The sequence below is a fragment of the Chinchilla lanigera genome, unplaced genomic scaffold, assembly GCF_000276665.1.
Source record: "Chinchilla lanigera isolate Chin_1 unplaced genomic scaffold, ChiLan1.0 scaffold00116, whole genome shotgun sequence".
NCBI lineage: Eukaryota > Metazoa > Chordata > Mammalia > Rodentia > Chinchillidae > Chinchilla > Chinchilla lanigera.
The window spans coordinates 1,962,518-1,980,555 of NW_004955517.1; the positions used below are offsets into that span (position 1 = coordinate 1,962,518).

Consider the following 18,038-nt stretch of genomic DNA (forward strand, 5'->3'; position numbering starts at 1 on the left):
AGGATCACTGTGAGTCTGAGGCCAGCCTGGGCTACAAAGTAAGTTCAAGGCCAGCCTGCACTGCACAGTGAGACCCTGTCTCCAAAAGTCAAAAAAGAAAAGAATCAACTAGCCATTCCCTCCATGAGGCACTCACAGCTAGTGAGCATCAACTTTACTATTCATTCAGCTGGAACTCCCATGTCCCCCTCCTTCCACTCCATGAAAGGTCATCTATTAAACCACAGTGCACAGGTTTATTTCAATAGCCAGAAAGAACACCAGTTCAACGGAGAAGCGGAAGATATTACCACAATCATAGAGAATTTTATTTCCTTTTTTTTTTCTGTAAAAGAAAAGTAGCTAAGACAACAATTGCTTAACATTCTATTCCTTATCTCCCCCAAATCCGGTTATGAGATGAACTGTTCCGTCATCATGGACTGTCCTGAAAGAACAAAACAGCTTTTGCCTTTGACACCGAGGTCACGGCTTGCTGAGTAAATGAAGAATATCCACAAGGTGGGAAAACCGTGCTGTAGACTTCGTAAGGGTTAAGGGAGCATGTCCGAGCCACCCGGATACCCTGAGACACAGAACAGTATTATAACCGGAAGTGGACAGTTAATGCTTCCTTTAACAACACCGGCTGTTCTCAAGGTCGGACTGCACTTTCCAATCATAGGGCTCCGAGTTTCTGTAGGGAAAGACCTGTAATTTCAATAGACTAAGATCTGGAGAGAGAAAGACACAGGAGAAGTGCTGGAACCTGCACGTCACAGTGCTGTGCGGAGACAGCCTCCCAGAGGAAGAAAATGCAGCCATCCACGCACCTGTCTGTCACCTCCGAAGACCTCTGTGAGACCGCCTACCAAGGAAGTCTCCGGAGGGCACTCGGCACCATGTGCTTATGTAACATCTTAACTTGTCTTAAATGTACTTAAAAAGCAAACAGGCAAAGACCTTGATAATACAAAGAAATCTGTAAAAGTATATCAACCCTAGCACTGCTGGTGGAAGTACCAAAAGTGCCAACAGACTGAATCTCCACTCCTAAAGATCAAGTTTAAACACAGGTAATATATTAATAAAAGCATACAGTAGTAAAATAAACAAACAAACTAGCCATAGCTATCTGTGACAACATGGGAAGATTTCACTGTGGCTCAACACACACACACACAGGGGGCTGTAGACCCAACACTAGAGAGGCCAGAAGACTGCCTGGAAGAATTAGACCTAATGGAGAAGAGAGAATTTTCTTACTGCTGAAGTTGGGGGTAAAACCAAACCAAACAAACCAACCAAACCAACCACGCCAACCAAACCAACCAACAATGCTAGGGGCAGAAGAAAAGGGCAGGGGAAGAGCCACCGTGCACAGGCATGGAGGGGCGTGTCCTGCGCTGGAGGCATTTTTTGAGGGAAAAACCAAGGAGTTGAGGAGTTGTGCTTTAAACAAGACACTGTCCACCAGCCACATGAAGTGGTTTTAGCTTTCTAAAAGCAACTGGAATCAAGGAAATCAGTTAAGCAAGAGCAAGACATTGTTAGACGCATATTTCAAAAAGATACCTTGGGGGCTGGGGATTTAGCTCAGCGGCACAGCGCCTGCCTGGCAAGCGCAAGGTCATGAGTTTGATTCCCGGTACTGGAAAAAAAAAAAAAAGATACCTTGGCTGCCACACCATGCACTGCAGTCTGCCCCTCACTTGTCCTAAACAGCCGTTTAGTCCCAGAGCTTCCCATAAAATTAACAAAAATCGGCCGCCTTTTCAAGCCGGCCCCCTTCTGACTCTTAACCTTTAGTATAGCTAGAATACTATGTGCTTCCAATGAAAATTACAGAAAATACTGCTGAGAAAGCATTAAATAACCAAAACAAAACAATCTAGAAACCAAGCAAGAAATTTTAAAAATACAGTATTATTTGAACAACAACAAGAAACCTGCTTTGACACAAATCAAGTAACAATGGAGACTTACAATTTTATAAAAAGACTTTCAGGTCATGCAGGTCTTCAGAAATCTACTTAAAGGTATATTCTTTCTCTCTGGGAAATTGTTTCTGTGCAAATTCAGACAATATTTTTGCACACCTTCTGATTGCTGGGATGACTCCAGTCTGAAAACATCTGATTTAAAAGCCCACACGCTAGTTCTTCACATGTCCACTTCCACCCTTTCTCCTCTGTCCTTCCACACCGGCTTACCACGGTTACAGTTATCTGTCACCCAGTCACCTGACGGGATGAGACGCTAAATTACGGAAGGCACAAATGCGAGTCTTCCCTGAAGCAGGAAACAGAGGAGCAGGGGCATGCAAAGGGAACGCAGGCGGCAGAGACTGCCTCAGCCGGAAGAGACTCCAGAGGGCCGGGAACAAAGGAACAGGACCGGCAGTAACGGGCCCTCTCCGGAGAGCAGGCAAAGCGGCAAGGAAGGGACACAGAGCAGGTCCGCAGTGGCCTCCCAGGCAGGGTCTCTGGCTGGCTGTCCACAGCAAACGCAAGCCCATACGTGCTCCTGACCTTAGGGGCTCTTCCTTCCCACCACTGTAAGGCAAAGGCAGCACAGCACAAGCAGACTCTACACGCGGCTGCTCACAGCTACCGAGTACAAACCCTGTACATACGTTACCATTCGGGGTCACTTCTCTGCTTTTTGCCATCTACCCATCTATCCATCTATCCATCAGCAAGAGTCACCACTACTGGGTGACGGTAGTAGAAATAAGCTCTAATCTGTACTTGATCCTCCACTGCCTCCACCTGTAAGGGGCCACCTCACCTAGCCCATGACTCGCTTGAGTTCTTTAGCAGCTCTCTGACACAGCACTACTCTAGTCTCCCAGTCACACATGCCGATCAATCACCAGCCATGTTCAACAAAATCAATGTACCAGCCTCCCACTCCCCCCAGAGGCAGCCACCTGGCCAGCAGCTTCAAACAGTGCAAATATCCATCCTTAAGCAGTATGTGGATGTTAGAACTCACCATTTAAAAAAAAATGCATACACACACACACACACACACACGGGGGATGGCAATAAAAATGTATATACTTTAGGAAAAGAAAAGCAGTATGTCTTTTTAAGAGATGGTGCTACCCTCATGGGGGGGGACCGTAGATCGTATATCACAGAAAACCACTACAGTGCCAGGCCTCAGAGAAGTAACTGAAAATGCTCGTGCGGCGACCTCAATGACCAAGCTCACCCACGCAGTTCCCCGTACGGATAAATGTCTGGAAGCCCATGGCCACCACGCTGAGCACCTCTTGTACATGTAGAGGCCGAAGGTCACTTTATCAATCTCATGATGTTTCACTAAGTATTAAAATACTTATACTTTTCTTTTCCTGAAGTGCGTGTACATTTTTTTTTGGGGGGGGGGACTCTGTATATATCTCAATCAATCATATACTGTGGGGTGTGAAAAGCTCCAGGAGCTATTCCTGGATTGCTCTCTTGATCAGAGAGCACCCAGACATGGCCATGGCCTTCCAAGGAAGGCTGCAGAGTGACTTCACATAGGGGTCCTACCACAAGGACATCAGGGCAGAAGACTCAGTGATGGTGCCAGGCCCACCACGGGCAGGGCACTCCCTACTGGCTCCGATTCCCTTTTCTTCAAGCTGACAGCACTTACAATTTCTTGAGGATTTAGGCACAAAAACAGAAACTATCTTCTGTTAGAAGGAAAAGCTACCCTCCACAGAGCTGCTAGGTTTTAAGGAAGCCATGCACTGACTTCTCAGCCAACAGCACTACTGCAGCACTATTAATACAGACATTAACAGCTATCTTTTATGTAAAAAGAAAACACCCTAAATTACGTCCAATTTGGCCATAACCATTTCAAAACCCCAGACTCCTGCCAGGGGCTGCTGAACAGCTAGCTCAGGGCGGGGCCTCAGCCACCTGCTGACAACACGCAGCGTGACCCCGTGTGCTGAGCCAGGCCCACCCGGAAGCGCTCGTGGGAGGGGCCTTGACACGCTCCCTCAGGCCCACGCCAGCTGTGCCGCATGCAGTAAGGCTACAGTCCCGTGGCACGCCCCGGCCAAGAAAAGGAACCCGCGATGATGCAGGGAGGAAAACTTCTGTCTTGCTGCGGTTGCCTTAGCCTATTTCTCTTTGCGACAGCACTGCCGCAGGGGTACGCAGAGATGCGAATACAAGAACGAAGGGTCAGGGTAATCTACGGAGCTACTCAGTATCAACCCTACACGGCTTCATGAGTGACTAAAAGAAAAGTCCTGCCAGGTATGCGATGCATGCCCATAATCCAGCTCCTTGGGAGGCTGAGGCAGGAAAATCACATGTTCAAAGCTAGCCTGGGCAACTTGGTGAGATGCTGTCTCAAAATTTAAAAATAAATAAATAAAAGGGGCTGGGATATAGCTTGGTGGCAGACTGCATCTGGATGTGATCTGCAATACAGGAAAAAAAACTGGATTACAATGATCTCTGCACATTATTATACAGGGCTGCATTCATTGTGTTGATTTCCCATTGAAGACACTGTTACGAGTAATCAGTGGCACACGCTACTCATTATGTCTAAGAAATTTCTAACTGTTTATATCCTTCTCAACAAACTATGATGATCTGCTTTGGAGAGTGAGCCGCATCTCCACTGTGTGTTCTATAAATTACGCACACAGTGAATTTTAGGCAGATCTTTTCATGGCCTAACGTAACACACCCCAACCACAGACTGCTAGGTCTGAAGGCCCGAAACAATCTCACCCACTCTCCCCAAGAACTTCACTATGACTGCTTGTCCCTAAAGCATCCACCAAGCAACTGCCTTCACTTTAAGCTGCTCTCCAGGTTACACTTGCTACACTTATCCAAAAAATCCTATCCCAAGAGCCCCTCACAAATAGCAGCTATTTTTTACTAGCTACTTCCTGCTTACTTTTTCAAATTCTTATTTTTTCAACCATTTCCTACTCAAATAAAATGGGTATGCAATCCATATAGCTATTGGGATTTGTCATATTGCCCTAATTTTTAAATGTCATCTGTCAAAAGCCTATATTTATTTTCCTTCAGCATTACTAGTGAGGACCAAAATAAAGGATCTTGGTGACAAAGATTTAACAGGGACTTAATGAGAAAGAAATTGTTTTATTTATTACCCTGGTATAACTACTGCTATAGTGAGAATATGATGCATGGATAGAATATAAACTCACACAGCAGAGATTATTTTCAGCAACAGCCATCCGCTTTTAAGAAAACATCTACCAAACACAAGCTCTTTTGAAGAGACAGCCATTGCAGCTGCCAGTTAGCAATGAAAAGCTCATCAGACATGAGGCTGGGACAAGAGGAGCAGAAACTGTGGCACATAAAATCTCCAGTACTCTCCAGTATAGCTGTTCCGCAGAGTGGAGAGAAACAGGCCTAGAATCCAGAATAAAGGGAAGAGAGAAAATAAGCATCGTATTCAGAGACTGAAAAGAAGCACAGAGTTTATCTTGGGAAAGAAACCCCAGTGATGTAAGACGGATTCACACACACTGTCTTTTATTTGCACATAACTAGTTATTCCAAAACCAAAACCATTCCTCTCTTCACAGCATACTGTTACTCAATCAAATCCCCAAATACAAGTAAACGAAGAGCAAACTGAAAGACAGCTGAGAGGAAGCAGGGAGGCGGGCTTCGCAGAGCCGGGGAGGGGCCCGAGGGAGGAGGAAGGTGGGAAGGCAAGGAGGGCGCGAAGCGACTAAGATGCAGTAAGTACAGCTGTCAATGCCCCAGGACGAGCGCAGTTACGTGTACTGCAGACAGATAGGCAACACACACGCGTGCGAGAGCCCTGGAGACAGAGACGGACAGCACTTCGTCTCCAACCAGCGGGAGACGGAACACTACTGCAGTAAAGATTATTACGGCCCATACTATTTTTCTCCTTCAGGACAATTTTGTGAGTTTATTCTAAGCCCCATGTGACAACTTACTATGAATTCCTTCTCCCTGGGATTTATACCCTAGATCTGACAATAACAAACATTTTATCAAAAACTGGCTTGTTCTGTACTGACATCAGGTAGTAATGGACAATTTCTATAAAGGTTTTAAAAATACACATAGACACACACAATTTTAAAAGGTGCCACTTAGCTAGGTGTGATGGTTCACTCCTGTAATCACAGCCCTCTGGGAGGCTGAGGCAGGAGGATCCCAAATTCAAGCCCAGCCTGGGCTATTTAGCAAAGCAGTGAGACCTTTGCTCAAAATAAAAATAAAAAAAGGATCAGAGGATGTAGTATAGTAAAACGGCCCTGGGTTGAAAATAAAATGCACCTACCTTACACCTTACAGCATGATGAAAGCCAATGAGGAAGGAATGGAGGCAGCAGAAGCAGCAGCTGCCCCAAGACCAGCAGATGCAGGAGTCTGGACGTGGGAAAAATCCCAGTGCGCTGGAGGGACCAGAGGGGAGCCACTGTGCCTCATCATGGCAGGCAGAGCAAAGCGCAGGTGACGAGGTTGAGAGCCGCCAGGGGCCACACCAACTAGGCCCACAGGCCCACAACAAAGGCCTGTGTCGTGCCAACCCACTCCTCCAATCCAAGTGCTAACTAGGCACAACCCTGCTGAGCCTCCACCTTCAGAGGAGGGAGAGTGCTGCGAACACTCAGGGTGCTTCAGCCCCAGCCCCTCCCAACTCACTCCTAACCTTCAGCATCTGACCTCCTGTACTGCAACACCCCCTTCCCCAGCCCCCTGCTGTTTTGCAAACCCAGAAGGCCCTCCTCCTCTAAACCCAGTTCTGATACACCAATGGCTTACACATCCCACAAGTCTTGGCTCAGAAAAGGCTTTTACACCCATTTTATATTCGTATTTTTCAATATTAGGATCTAACCCAGGGCCTGCACAATGAACTACATCCCTGGGCCTTTGTATTTTGAGACTGTTTGATTACATGGTCTAGGTGGGTTAGAACTTGCTGATCCCCCACCCAGCCACCCAGAGTGCTGGGATTACAGGCATATGCCACTGTGCTGGGCTTCACATTCTAAATACCAATCCCCACATTTTATCTTTCTCTTTTCACTCTAGCATCCTCTAAAATACGTATTTTAGCCGGGCCTGGTGGTGAATGCCTGTAATCCCAGCACTTGGGAGGCTGAGGCAGGAGGACTGCCACAAGTTGAATGCCAGCCTGGGCTATGTAGTTAGTTCAGGGGCAGCCTGAACTATACAGCAAGACTCTGTCTCAGAAAAACAAAACAAACAAAATATACGTTTTTCAGTTTTAAAAATCCTGTCCACCCTCCCCGAGACAGAGGCTCTCTGAGACAGTGGTGCTGGCTGCTGCTCTGAGATCAGGACAATGCCCAGCGTGGAACAGGGCACAGTAAACACACACCGACTGAGTGAACCATTACGAAGCATTACAGGGTTCTGCTTGGGGAACCGATCCATTCCAGGTTTTACAGATGTATTTTACAAATCTTACATCCTCAGCTTATCACTGTGCACCTAGAAGCTCGCCTTCCACACTGAGGAGGGGGCCACACACCCGCGGGCCTCCCGTTCTGGTTTAGGCACTCCTCCTTGCGATGCACACTGCTGCCAGGCAGCGATGCCGCAGGCTCACCACACCTCCCTTCTCCCCGGGCCGCATGGGCTTCCCGGCTGACGGCCTCCAGGCCCCCCTCCCGGGCTCCCCGCAGAAGCTCCCCTCAGAAGCGGCTTTCGCCCCAGGCTGGCTTTTCCTCTGCTCCCGCGCGGTGCTCAGAGGGCATGCCTCACCACCCCGGGCCCCTCAACCTCGCCAAGGAGGCAGGATTTTCTACCAAGTGCACTCGGAAGCCTCCGCAGGATGTCCGACTACTTGCTTCCATGGCTCTCTCCCCAGGGAGGCACCAGAAAATATGAGAAGACAGTATTCCTGCTCCTACCCTCTCGCCTGACGGCCTTCCACCTGCCCTTTGCCAAGCGGAGAACCACCTTCTCCCACAGTTCCGCGCCTCTCCGCAACTGCGAGCAGGGGAAGAGGCACCTCAAGCGTCCAGACCGTGGGGCTGGCCGGCCATCTGCTGCCAACTCGAGGTGTGATACTGGCCACCACCCACCTGCTCACACACGGTCGGCTACTTGTCACTCCCGGACCACTCCCGGGGCGGGTAAACACGCCCTACCGCTGCCGAACAAGACTTACAGAGGGAAGTGTCTCCCCGTTGTTCCCCGAGCCTCCCCCACCTCCTCTGCTCCCACCGCCTCATCTCCCCACCTCAAGGCAGCTCCCTTCACAGTGCTCTCCACACCCGCTCGTGCACGCCTGCCGTCCACTTCAGCCCTGGATCCAAGAACCGCACTGCGTGGCACCCACCTCTTCGCTCTCCTGACGCAGGCCGTGAGTAACCCACTGCCAAGCCCGAGACCAGCGCGCCGGTTCACCCTGCCGCACAGGGCGCGTCGCAGCGGCCTGCGCTCTCCGTGTTCCTTCTCTTCTTCTTTTCCGTGCTGCGCCATCACCCTCCGTTTCCCTACCACCTCCCCGGTCTTCTTCACCGCTCGGCGCTGATTCCTTCTTAACACTCACACGCAGGGGAACAAACCTAGTCCCAGTACCCCGTGCCCTCTGTCTGCTGATGACGCAGAGGGACCCCGCAGCTCCTGCCCAGCCGCTCCCCAGGCTCCAGACCTTCGGCCACGGCCAGGCTCCGCAGGTGCACACCACGCCCAGCAACGCCAACAGTGTGAGGGAAGCAGAGTTCTTGACGCTGAACCTAGCACATCCTTCGCTGGCCCTCAGCCCATCCACAGATGCTGTTCAGCTGCTCACGCCTGGAGTCCCAATTCTTATCTTTCTCCCCCACACGTGCAATACTTACTAAGCACTGTGCACAGGGCACCTCTGTGCTGCCGCTGCCCCCCCCCCCCGCGGCAGACGGGACCTCCACCTCCAGTCCACACACCACGCGACAGAGCGGCCGGTGCCGGGCACAAGCTGGAGGAGGCCGCGCTCCTGCTGCCCGACCCCTTCTCCCCAAATTCTCACCCAGGCCTTTGGGATCTGAGGGCTCAGCCTCGCTCCCACCCCTCTCCTCATGCCTCTCTCAGACGATCCACGGCTGCTTTCGTCATTCTAAGTCACGCTCACGCACTGAGACCCCGAGAGAGTGCCCCTTAACCAGGTTAGCCTGACGCCTACCCTAACTCAGCAGGCCACTTTATTGATTTTACGGCACTCCACAGTCCTTCAAAATGTCTGTGTATTTACTACGTCTCATGTCATGAGGGCAGGGCCCTGTCTAACTTGTGTTATTCTATCTCCAACACCCATCTGAAAGCCTGGCACTTCGTGGGTAACTCCATAAATATGTGCTGACCAACGTCCTGGCTGGGGGCTCGGCCTGGGCCTTCTCACTGGGTTTGCTGTTCTGCTCTCAGCTTCTCGCACAGCATGAGGCCCAGAGAACTTCCTGTCAAACGCTGGTGGGATAAAAGCTACACGAATGAAGTTAAGGCAAGACAGCCCAAAGATTCTGCAGGCAGTAATCACACTGAGCGAGGTATCTTAGGGATCTGCTGCAGGGCAGGACCTGGACCTTGTCGGAAAGGAGCACAGCCAGGTTGGGAGCTCCGCGGTGCCTAGCCGCCGCATGGTCCTCTGACCCAAAGTGAGCTGCCCCCGTCCAGATCCTGCAACTGGAGACTTCAAACTGGCTCAGAGTGGGATTGCAAACAACGATGGTTTTCATGTTTCATACTTCCATTGTAAGAAAATCTCTACAATGATGAGCATGTATCAACTTCTATAGTTATAACGATAACTTTTTCCATTAAAACAAGTCTTCTATACAGTGTCCAAAGAGAACAAGGTAATTTAAATGGAGAACTGCTGAAAGTAAAATGGAAATTTCCAAGAACTGAAAAGGCAATTTTCTAAATTCCCCATTAGGCAAAACCCCCAAGACTACATCACATATACATAAAATCATGTACACTTCTCTCCCTGATGCATTTTCCAACTTAGTGAGGATGACTTTATTCTGCTGCTTATAATTTGCCTTTCCTCCCCAGAAAGAGAGGTCTGAAAACCACAGGAAGAAGCCTAAAGATGAACAAACTAAAAGCTTCCAAAAGAGGAGCAAATACAACTCAGCACAAATATAGAATAATACCCACACGGGGCTTCTCTCTGCAAGCCAAGAGATGGTTAGAGGAGGAAGTAAAAACCAACACCCTCACTTCTCGTGTTTACCACAGTCCGGCAGCGTGGCCCTTGGCTTTATCTGCCATACTCTGGTCCTGGGCATCCGCAGGTTCCCTCCTCACCTGCTAGAGGAGAGCCCGTGCGCGCTGCTGTGCTCCCCTGACTGCCCGGCAGGGTCACGTGGTTACTGACGTCTTATGACAGACGGTGTCTTCAGTCACCACACCCTGTCCTGTGTCTGTCACCCTCCCAACCACCAGCAGGCATTACTATTACTCCATTTATGTCAACCGAGGCTCTGCACAGCCAGAGGATTTCTTTTAAGTCACTCACCTAGTTGAAATGAGATTTAACTAGATTTAATTCTAGAATGCAGTCCTTCCTACTGCCTGTTTAAGGTGACTTCTGTAAACCTGCCATCTGGCATCTCTTTTCTGCGTAACTAGCGGCACAGAGAAATGGGGGGTGGAGTGGGGAAGCCCTGGACACACTTCTGGAGACAAGACTTGCCACTGTAGTTCCCAAACGTCAAAAGAGACACTCATTTCTGAGAAGCCCGTAATAAAATTAAAAACAAAAAAGACAACGCAATCAGAATTTCCTAAAGCTAAATATTTTTCAAAGTTAAAGTATTGTCTTTTATTCCCAAACAGGTCTCATTTTGTTGTTGTTGTTTTGTTTTGTTTTTGAGGCAGAGTCTTGCTATGTAGTTTAGACCAGCCTTGAACTACTATGTAGCCCAGGCTTGCCTCAAATTGGCAGTGATCCTCCTGCCTCAGCCTCCAGTACTAGGATTACAGGCATGCGCCACCACGCCCACCTCAAGTGCTGTCTACTCTGGCTGGAGTCCCTCAATCATTTCTGAAACTTCTTACTTTGAAATATAAAGCCTTAGAGCCACTGGTTAAAGCATTCCCCTCCCCCTCCCCCTGTCCCCAACTACAGTAGGAAAAAACTCCAGTTTTCATTGGAGTTTATGATTATGGAAAACATCTGTAAAACCTGGGAAAGGAATACTTTCTGTTCCAAGACTGTGAATCTAATTGATAATGAACTATTACTTCTTCCTTACCATATGCTGACATATAAGATAAAAAACATTTCATGTTAGCAAGGCCTTTATAACAAAGAGGAACAATAACACTAAATCTAGTTTTATGTTACACGTGGCTGAAATGCAAAAATCATTCTCTTCTTTCCATTGCTCATTTATAATAATTCCCGCTGCACAGGATGAATATAAATGTAACCCTTTGCCTTTCTCTCAAAAGTAGAGTAACTCCAACTGTTAAGTCTAGTAACGGCTTCCTGTTCTCCTTAGAACTTCAATCAGAAAGTACTTTAATAATCAGAGGGGCACATTTTAGAATTACTGCTATAAACTTTGAATATCAATGTGATTAAAAGCAATCTTGTACTGAATGCTATTTAAATAGTGAAATTTCACTTCTCCCTTTTTAAAGGATTTTTTTAAAATAGCACAAATCCCAGATGACTGTTTGCTATCTGCTGCAACCTTAGCTTTCATTTAATCTTTTTTTTTAAAGTCAATTATTGCTAATGCAAATGGAACACCCTCCTCCCCCTACCTAAAGAAAAGATGTTATAAAAGAACAACTAAACACAACACAGAGACCAGTGTAAAGCACAGTAAGGAAAAGGCTCTGCTATCTTAAAAAAATCTGCTTTTAGTGAAGGTTAGTAGTTCTAGATACAAAGATTAGGGTAAGCTGTTCCAGCTCATGAAAAGTGGGCACACATTCTCGAATGGATAGGCACAGGACATACTTAAGCACGTGGCTGTGGGCTTAGGGATATCTGAGTTTCAAGGCCTCTGACATGCTTTGTGATCTTGGCGGGTTACCACATTTTTCTGGGCCTCAGTTTCTTTACCTGTAAGACCGAATGGGTGGTGTCCAGACAACAGTATTACTGAGAAAAGTACGTAAGGTAAAACGTGGTAGCCCAGAGTAAAAGTATTTACCAAACTGGAGTTTCCCAAGTATGTACGGGAACATGGTGAGACCCAGACATCAGGAAGGATGTCTCCATGAAGAAGAAACGAGCCACGTCACATGCAGGTCACACACCACAACGATGCAGTAGCCCCTCACGCTTCCCTCCTGACCCCTTCAAACCTGAACAAGGTGTAGACAGGGAACCTCACCCCACTGTGGGCAACACGTGCATAAACTGTGAAGCCTCACGCATTCAGGATCAGCACGGCCGTGCCAGGTGCTGCACTTTTTAGGAAGTACGAAATCATAAGGTCATGGGGCCTAAGAATATCACCTGCCTTCTTCAATCAAAATACAGATTTGTTTTCTGCTGAATCATTCCTATAACTCCCAAGACCTCAAACAAGACTTTGGCCGTTCTAAGCCAACTCAAGGCAGAGGTTTTCAAGAATTCGAGTGAAAATCGTACAAAAGACCCAGACTCTTCCTCCCGTTTAGGAACCGTACTGAGGCTTGACAGAACCTAAGCACCACCCTCATGGTCCAAGACTCTTGGAAACTGAGGCAGTAAAGTTCTGCTGGTGTTTGACGTGGGAATTGCCCTGAAGCAGGCATGTGCCTTAGAAACAGGTGGCAATGAGTGATAAAAGCGGGTGAGCGCGATGTTCTTAGGCGCCATCATTTCCTTCTCTATGTATTTCCTTGTAGCTCAACATGTTTCCTTACAGCTACTTCAGAGTGAATGAACTCTCGGTTTAACACTGGATTCCACCTCCAAACACAAGGTTTAAGAAAAAAAAAAAGAAGGTTTTAGGAATACCAGAATCCTGTTTAGCAGAATGTGCCTCCTTTCATTAACAAAGGAACTCATTAAAACTGGGGCTGCAGATTTCTCCAGAAGCTGGTGGGTTGTACGGTCTCTCTGCCACACACGGGGAAAAAGCAGCCATCAACAAGCGAGTAAATGAATGACCGTGGCTACGTCCTACCACAGTTTAACTCAGGGGCACTGGCACTTGAACTTCACACTTTTCATGTGTCTTGGAATCTGAGTTTTGATTTCAACCATTCAGTAATGTAAAAAATCATTACTCACTGGGCCGAGGCAGGATATGCCCTGTACACACTGCAGTTAGTTTCTAAGGTGCTGCGACAGGAGAAAGACTCCCGTGCACAAGAACGTCTGCGTGGATCTGCAGCACTCCTTTCTCCTGTGGGCTACTGCAGACCTCACAGGTAGGAGACCACCTGTGAGCTGTCACCCAGAACACTGCCTGCTGTCACTGCAGCACTGAAACTCAGCTACAGAGGTGGTTTTCAAGGGTGGCAACCTGCAAGCCAAACACCTATCCGTTCCTTAAAGGTGCATTCACAAACACCCCCCCCACCCCATGTGGGGATCCCAGGCAGGGGACAGGATCTTACTGATCCCTAGAGGAGGCCTGGTTTTAATGTCTGCTTAGGACGGAGGCAGCCTGCAAGCAGTGCCACTGCAGAACACACGTACACCCACAAGAAGGTCAGAGACAAGGCCTCTCAGGCCTCAAGGCAAAGGCAAGCATGGCGCACAGCTAGGCTTCCTTTACGTGATGAGAGTGCAAGTCCACGCAAGCAGAAGAAAGGAAATCAAAAGAAATGCTGATGTGTGGGGCATGCTTCCAAGTAACAGAGTGTGGGGCAGACGACACAGGACTGAGCCAGGACTCACTGGTCATCTAAGCAGCGAGATGGTAACAAGCGGGCCTGTTTGAAAACATTTTCTCTACTTTCACGTTTCACACTGTCCACAAGAAAGCAGGTAAGAGAAACCCTAGAGAAGAACAAAGAGAAAGAGTCTATAAGGTAGTGTTATCGGGGGTCTGTAGTGTAGTACACCAACACCCTATCTGTGTTGAGTCAGCTATGAACCATTTGTCTCCTCTGTATGGACTCAGTCTATGTTGAGGCTACCCACCTCGCTGGACTATCTTTAAAAACAAAAACAAAATGACTACAGCACCCTGTAGGTGTCTACCCACCTCCTTCCCATCTTACCCCAGATCAACTATATCCCTGTTATTCTGACAGGGAAATCACCCGTCATCAAGTATGGGTATTAGAGCTACTAAGAGGTACTGTCCTGCCTTCACTCACCCTTGCTGCGGAGTGTAAACAGAGCACTAAAGCCAGCAGAGGAACAGGAAGCGCTGAGAAACAGCCTTTTGCACCCCCCAACGCACAGAGTAGAGATGGCTTCTATTTTTAGAGTCATAATACAACGGAAAGTTGGTCATCAGAACCACTCACCTCACAGTGACTCAGTTCTATCTCCTAGTAGCCCAATTCATTCATTTTTTTTGAGCAAGTATTAGTGAGCACAAACTGCAGGGCTGAACATGTCTTTATCAACAGTGAGGTGCCCTCAGAAAACAGACACTCTAGAGGAGCCATCACACAGCACACGCTCAAACGGTGACTGGGCAGAGGGAAGAACGGTTTAGGGTACTCTGCTATCACACAACAGGAAGTCCACACAAGCAGAGAGAAGAAACTCAACAGCAATGCTGATGTGTGGGGCATGCTTCCAAGTAACAGAGTGTGGGGCAGACGACACAGGACCGAGCCAGGACTCACTGGTCCAGTGAGGACAAGCTCGCGACGGCGTCCCGAAGGAAATGCCGTTCTTCCAACCCCATTTTGACTCTCCTGATGACACCATATTGTACTTGCAATTTTGCTATGAAATTAACGCACTTAATGTTTACATTTTGAAAAGATCCTTACATGTTCAAGCATTAATATGAACACCCTAATCAGTTCTTCATAGCCATTCTGTCCAAACAGTAATTTGTTATATACAAATACACAATTTGTGAAAGTCCAGAATTTCACAGATCATCTTAGGAAAAAGGGTCACTTTTGTCTCGACTTCACTCACTTCAAAAAACATTAAAATGTACTATCAATTTTTTTCCACCAAAATCAATTGCAGTTATCAGTATTACAAAAGTATAGGGCAATAAACAGGGCAGTAAAAATGAGAATGCTGATGAACAACAGGCTAATCTCTGAACGATAACTGCAATTTTATCATTACATCTGTCTACCTATGGTAAAAGGAAGAAGAGGGGTGAGATAGGAGGGAAACTACAAATAATCTCACTTCCAGCTAAATTCATAGTCTCAAATTTCTTCCACAACATTAGCCCTTGGGCAGGCTTGCCATGAAAGGATTTGGCCATCGTTAATTACAAGAGAAAAAGAAAAGAAAAAAAAAAGAAAGAAGAGAGAAGACGGTCTAACTTTTGAACTATCATGAGAGGCAGGAAGAAGAGAAATCCAGGAGAAGCTGTGGACCCTACTGAAAGAGGGCAGACATACTCGTTGTTTTGTACACATCTTCAGGAGCACTATGACCCCTGGAAGACTATTCCTGGGTTCCAGGTTAAACACCTTGACCCACATAAACAGCAAATTAGGAAGTCAGGTGTAAGATTATCAGCAGTTAAAAGAGCTAAAAAGAAGACCTGTGTCATCTAATTTAATTCAAACCCTTACAATAACCTGGGAAACAGGTATTATCTCCTTTTACAAATAAGAAAAGTGACACTCAGAGAGAGGAAGTCAGTAAGTTAAGCAAAGTTAAGCCCCTTTCTCTCACACCCACGTTTCCCGACCCAAGGCCGGGATCAGGACCTGGAGAACGGAAGGAGCTGGGCGCACACGGCTAGAGATACTCTCTGATGGAGCTTCTCCTTCTCAGCGCTTCCTTCATCTAACCAACGAATCGACGTATTTCTCAATTAAACACAGTCAGGCCGAATGAGTTAATACTGAGACATCTTTTCTTAGCAGGAGATAATTCTAATCAAACACAACAGATAAACCCAGTAAGTTCTGACAATATTAAGTCTCATTTCATTCCTAAAGCAGCCTGACATGGGATTATGTGTTAAGAGAACATAAAGGTCCATCTTAGGAGGGAATCCCTCAAGCTTCGAATTTTAAATTACACCCCCCAAATCATAAAGTCACAAATAATTGAAAAACTGGATGAATGAAAACTTCTGCATCTACTGGAAACAGGCAAGGGAGTGGCAGCTCCAGCCAGTGTGGCCGCTAAGCACCATTTAAATGGTGAGAGCAGCTTCGAACAGACACCGCGACCCTAACAAACACTGATCATGCGGTGGCTCGGAGCACACACGGCCACACGCACAGCGTTTCGCACCTCAAGAGGGTATAGCGAGGAGTCTCGGGTCCGCGGAAACCCTGCGGAGGAAGGCATCCCAACCGCAGGAAACCAGCGGGGCATTCCGGGGTCCAGGCCCTAAACCCGGTTCAGCCTCCATCCAGATCAAAGCACTCAGAGAAACACGAAGACACTTACTCATCCTCTACGGAGGAATTACCAATAATTAGCACCCTGTTTTCAGACCGATTTAGAAACCCTTCATGGGAGATACATCCACACCCACAGAATGGAAGCTAAGAACAAGAGAGGTTCAGGTCCTCTAAAGCTCTACCCCAAGGGCCTCCCAGGAGAGCTGCCACCTAGTGATTTTAATTTTTTAAGCCCAGGCAGGCTGCCAATTCAGCACTAAAACCGGACTAACAACTGATTTTTCCTATTGCAACATCGCCAACACATCCCATGCCTTCTCTCCCTCTTTCCTTTGCCCTCCAACAGCAACTCTCAATTTGAAAATCAACCCCTTCCCCAAACCGTCCCAGGGGCACGCTCCAGAGGACGGCCACCAGGCCCGCGTCTCCCCACAGGGCCCAGAGGCTGGGTGGCCAATTACGAAAACCAAAGCAGTGAAAGTGAAGAAAAGACAGGTGCTAAAAACAAGAACGACTGCGGAGAGACGCGGCGGGCCAGCGCTCAAGACCTTCCCAGCGGCCGAAGCCGCACCCACTCTGAAGGCAGGGTTTTGTCACCGACCCCCATCGGAGGGCTTGCTCTTCCTGAGCAGTGTGCCCGGCCCCGGGGCAGGCAGCAGGAAGCAAAGGCTGACCACTCGGAGAGGAGAAGGCCCAGTCCGCCAGTGTCCAGATTCCTGAACTTTCACGTGGAGGTACACCTCCAGCTACGCACACCTCTCTACAGCTTCCGACCAGTTTAGAGCTCACCAAGTAGATTCGGATTCCGCCGACAATGGTCAGTACAGGCCTGCCTCCTCACATTAACTCTGGCTTTTTTCTTTTCTTCCGTATCGTGCAGCTAACAAAAAACTCTGATCAACTGCAGCCCTCCTTAAGTCACTTCTTTGGTAGCACCTCACACTTGTACCTTGACTCAAACAGAATCAGGTGATAGGGACAGACTTCATCTTTTTCCAAGTTCGAACTTCATCTGATTTCCAGAAGAAAATTCCAGGTGGCAGCGTTTCCACCCCCTGCGCCCGCCCCCCAGCACTGCGGAAATGCCCGCTCACGCTGGGAACTCCTTCCTCCGCTCGCGCCCTCGTGAGGGGCCGGAGGACAAGGACCGAGGTTAAACTCCCCGCCACTGCTCGCGCTCTGCCCCCGGCCGGGCCTCCCCGGAAGGAAGGGTCCGGCCAGCTCCAATCACGGCAAGCTGCGAAGAGGCACAGGCCGTCCGGGAGCGCGGCGCCCGCGGCGGGCGGCATCCCGGGGCGCGGGCGGCAGGGCGGGCGCGCGCTCCTGCCCGCGCGAAGGCAGCGGGGGCGCCTCCCGGGTCTGCAGCAGCTCCTTCGGGGGACCGCACTCACCTTCCCGACAGAGCCCCATGACTTCGCGGTTTTTCCCAAACTCCTTCAAACTTTCGTCCAACTCGGGCCCTAGGAGACACACACACACAGGAGGAGGGGAGAGGCAGGTCAGTGGCCGCGCGACGCGGCTCACGCACGCACCGGCGAGGTGCGGGCCCTCCTCGCTGCGCAGCCCGGCGGGCCGGCGGGCGGGGCG

At 48.6% G+C, this 18,038-nt stretch overlaps 1 protein-coding gene across 1 annotated transcript in view; it reads right to left on the reverse strand.

Annotated features, from left to right (window-relative positions):
- Atxn7 (ataxin 7) overlaps nt 1–17,911 on the reverse strand; it is a gene marked incomplete at its 5' end in the record, with an annotated part of 83,379 nt that extends 65,468 nt beyond the window's left edge. The window contains 1 exon segment of the mRNA XM_013506935.1: nt 17,843–17,911. Coding sequence (XP_013362389.1) covers nt 17,843–17,911 — 69 coding nt within the window.
- Between the last annotated feature and the right edge of the window lie 127 nt (nt 17,912–18,038).